The sequence below is a fragment of the Culex quinquefasciatus genome, chromosome 3 (assembly GCF_015732765.1).
Source record: "Culex quinquefasciatus strain JHB chromosome 3, VPISU_Cqui_1.0_pri_paternal, whole genome shotgun sequence".
NCBI lineage: Eukaryota > Metazoa > Arthropoda > Insecta > Diptera > Culicidae > Culex > Culex quinquefasciatus.
In genome coordinates this window covers 50,793,209-50,797,118 of record NC_051863.1, presented here as the reverse complement: position 1 = coordinate 50,797,118, position 3,910 = coordinate 50,793,209, and the positions used below count along the sequence as shown (strand labels likewise).

The 3,910-nt window shown below is 41.3% G+C and overlaps 1 protein-coding gene across 1 annotated transcript; it reads left to right on the top strand.

Moving 5' to 3' along the window:
• Positions 1-1,075: 1,075 nt before the first annotated feature.
• On the top strand, positions 1,076-2,522 carry LOC6039821 (aurora kinase C). Its single transcript, XM_001849281.2, has 2 exons — positions 1,076-1,600; positions 1,659-2,522. Exons 1-2 carry the CDS (start codon positions 1,103-1,105, stop codon positions 2,304-2,306), a joined length of 1,146 nt encoding a protein of 381 aa, XP_001849333.2. The 5' UTR covers positions 1,076-1,102; the 3' UTR covers positions 2,307-2,522.
• Positions 2,523-3,910: the final 1,388 nt, after the last annotated feature.

The window sequence follows — 3,910 nt, the reverse complement described above, 5'->3', positions numbered from 1 at the left end:
CTGCCCTAGTAGCAACCTGCGCTAACTAACATTCCCGTCCCTTAAAATCGAGGTCTACAAACTGACATGGCGGGCGCCGTTGGTGGCCAATGACTGTTACCTATTCGCAACTGATCTAGCTTTAGCAATCATGGTGTTTTATCTTTTCAGCGCATTCATACATGCTGTTGATAAGGGAAACACCACTAGATCGTCGAAGCCTATAATCAGTAGTGCTGAAAGGATATTACGGTTCTGTTCAGCAACGGAGGGGCAACCATGGGTGATCTCTCATGCTCATGCTCATGCTCAATAACTTTTGATAGGGTTTTAAGATCTTCAATGTATTGGTCGCGTTGGAAAGGTCTTTGAAATACCTTTCTAAAAATGTATAACATGCCATTTTCTTACAAAAACCACCCTTTTTACAATCTTTCGGACTTTTGTTATAATCGTTTTTTTAGCATAACTTTTGAAGTACTTAACTAAACTGCATAATTTTTAATAGCGACTTATGGGAACCCAAAACGGATCGAATGACGCAAAAACGGATAAAATCGGTTCACCCAATGTCGAGATAATCGAGTGACAATTTTTTGATCAGCATCCCACCACACACACAGACATTTGCTCAGAATTCGATTCTGAGTCGATAGGTATACATGAAGGTGAGTCTAGGAGATCTTATAGAGAAGTTAAGTTTTCGAGTGATTTTATAGCCTTTCCTCAGTGAGGTGAGGAAGGCAAAAATAATAATTAGTTTTGAGTTTAAAAATTAATTAGTCTATTTCTGATTAGTGTGTCGGCACAGTGAATTTAATTCATTAAAAATCATTTTAGATCGCTTTCACGAAGTTCGAAAATTCACTAGGCGGCGCAAATCGCCAACTGTCAAAACTGTCTTTCGAAAATCTTTTCGCAAACGAACAAAAGCAAAAGACAAAAAGAAGAATCTTCAACGTTCGGTTCGTGCACCTCATCGTCGTCGTCGGACCAGCATTTAAAAAAACCAGCGAGATTTGTAAAGTGTTGTAACGTTCGCTGATGGTGTGGCGTGCAGAAAGTGCCTTTAAGAAGAAAATAGTTTTAATTTGATTTTAGAAGCTCGTCGAAACTGTCGACCATGTCGCACATGAACAAAGAAAACTGGAAGAACACACAGAGCGCGACCGTTGGAGGAGGAACGACCTCGTCAATGGCTGCCGCCGCAGCAGCGGCCAAGTCTGCTGCGGGAGTTGGCCGATTCCAGCTTAAATCCTTCCAGCCTACGGGTGGGGCCGAGTCCAAACCACAGCAATCTCTGTTTAAGTTGCCTGCGCCTCCGCGCAAACCGGAACCGGTGGCGGCAAAGCAGCCGGAAGAACCCAAGAAGGACGAATTTAAAGTTCCAACGGTTAATCAGCAACAGCAGCAGCAACCACAATCTGGGTCGAGTTCTGGGTGTGGTGGGTCCGGCAAGGATAAGAAAATCTGGACGTTGAGCAATTTTGATATTGGGCGGCCGTTGGGAAGGGGAAAGTTTGGCAATGTGTATCTGGCCCGGGAGAAGGAAACCAAGTTTGTGATAGCGTTGAAGGTACTGTTCAAGAAACAGGTTCACGCTCAGGGTATCGAACACCAGGTGGGTTGAAGAATTGCTTGGTAAAATAGTTAAAGTTATTAATCTTTAATTTTCCCAGGTTCGTCGAGAGATCGAAATCCAGTCACATCTGCGCCACCCAAACATCCTGCGCATGTACGGGTACTTCCACGACGAGACCCGGATCTACCTCATCCTGGAGTACGCCCCGGGAGGAACGCTGTTCAGCAAGCTGCAAACCCAGCCCGGCAACAAGTTCCCCGAGAAGCAGTGTGCAATCTACATCAACATGCTGGTTTCGGCGCTAATCTACCTGCACGAGCGCAACGTCATTCACCGGGACATCAAGCCGGAGAACCTGCTGCTCGGTCACGGCGGCGACCTCAAAATCGCCGACTTTGGCTGGTCGGTCCACGAGCCAACCTCGACGCGAACAACGCTCTGCGGCACGCTCGACTACCTTTCCCCAGAAATGGTCCAGGGTCAGCCGCACACCAAGAACGTGGACCTGTGGAGTCTCGGTGTCCTCGCGTACGAACTGCTGGTCGGACGGGCGCCCTTCCACGCGACCGGCTTCGACGATACGTACAACAAAATCATGAAGGTGCGCTACGACGTTCCGCCGGAAATGTCCCGACCGGCGGCCCACCTCATCTCGCGCCTGCTCGTCAAACAGCCCGAGCAGCGGATGCCCCTGGAGCACGTGGCTATGCATCCGTGGATTAAGCTGCACGCGGACACCAAGTGATTGAGAGTATTTTTTGAAAATTTTGTTTCTTTTTTAACCCCTTTTGCGGAAGTGATGCTTTATTATGGCGACTATTTTCTTCTTTTTTTAAAGTAATTTCTAACGATTAGTCAAGCGAGAAACGACACTAGATTAAAAGCGATCAACCGAGAACTGATGCGTCGATGCGAACGTGAAAAAATAAATAAAATAAAACAGTTGATTTGAAAAAAAAAACCCCTTCAAGCTATTCGGAAAGAAATTCCTTGCCGTTCAAATATTTGCAGTCCTCTGCACAGACGTTAAACTGTTCTCTTGTGTTAATTAGCAAATGGTCTACGAAGATTGAAAGAAAGTGGTGTTGAAACGAGAGAAATGCTTCTTCAAACTTTGAAAAATATTTGCAACGGCCTAAGTGGTTTAAAATTTCGAAAATATAAAAACACTAAAATTAAAAATATTAAAGTTCCGAAATTCTGAAAATCAAATATTTGAAATTAAAAAATTTTTAAATTTATAAATTCAACAGTTCAAAGATCAAACATTCAAATGAGTAAGGAAATTTAAAAATTTCAAAGTAAAAACTAATAAAAAAAAAACACAAATTGAAAAATTACAAAATTTGAAATCAGACAAATTTTTAAATTCTGCAGATTTTCTTAAAATGTCCAATAAAACAAAATTTAAGAACACCTGACTCAAAACAGTGTCGAAAACACCGTAAAAGTTAACACACATTCAACAAATTTTCATTTGTTCATTCATAAATTCATCATTTGTTCATTCAAAAATTCTTAAGTGCTGCCATTTTGGCCGCCATATTAGATTAAGAAAATCTGCTTACTTTGGAGCGTTTTTAATATTTTAGGTGAGCGAAATTTCGAGGAGAACTTTCGGAGTGAAACTTATTGAGGACTTTGGTTAATCAAGTACATACCACAGGCATGTATGTTTAGGTACATACTGTAATTAAATTTTTCGAATCCCTGGATTTTAGAACTTTAGAATTTTAATATTTTGTGAGTTTACAGTATGTCCACGCATCCTTCTTCCCCTGTAGATTCTGTGAAATGTGATCCGTTCTCCGAATCCTCTCAGCGGTAAACACGACGCAGTAGGGCTGGCCGCTTAAATTTTTGTAATACATTTTCTGGGTTTCTCCGATGTACTGCAATTATTAGTAATGACAAGAAAAGTGCTTGGGACGTAATCTAATTACAAGGCTTTCCAGCATGCTTTCATCGGACCGGCTGCGTTTGTGTATGATTTGATTTTTTTTTTCTGCCAGAGTATTGGGTACTAAAGCCCTATGTAAATTTTTATGTACAATGGTAAAAAACACGATTAAAAACCATTTCTGATCACTTTTTTTTCATTTTAATGCAAAAAAAAATTCACAAGACAACATTTTTTTTGATGGATCAACTATGGACCCCTTGGAACGAGCTGTCAAGTAGGAGCTTTTCTGTCAAGAAGGACCGCGAGGTTAATTTTTCAAAATTGATTTAAAAATCCATTTTAAACTCTTTGTGGTCGTACAAAGGGTCATTGCACTCAGAAAAATATGCTTTATCGTTGTAAACAATAATATAAGCAATCTAAGCTTCATTTTAGGACCCAATTAA

Bases quoted from the DNA above. Each gene is read 5' to 3' on its own strand.
- LOC6039821 (XM_001849281.2), top strand. From the start codon at position 1,103: ATGTCGCACATGAACAAAGAAAACTGGAAGAACACACAGAGCGCGACC. The intron at 1,601-1,658 runs GTGGGTTGAAGA...TAATTTTCCCAG, and splicing joins CTCAGGGTATCGAACACCAG to GTTCGTCGAGAGATCGAAAT.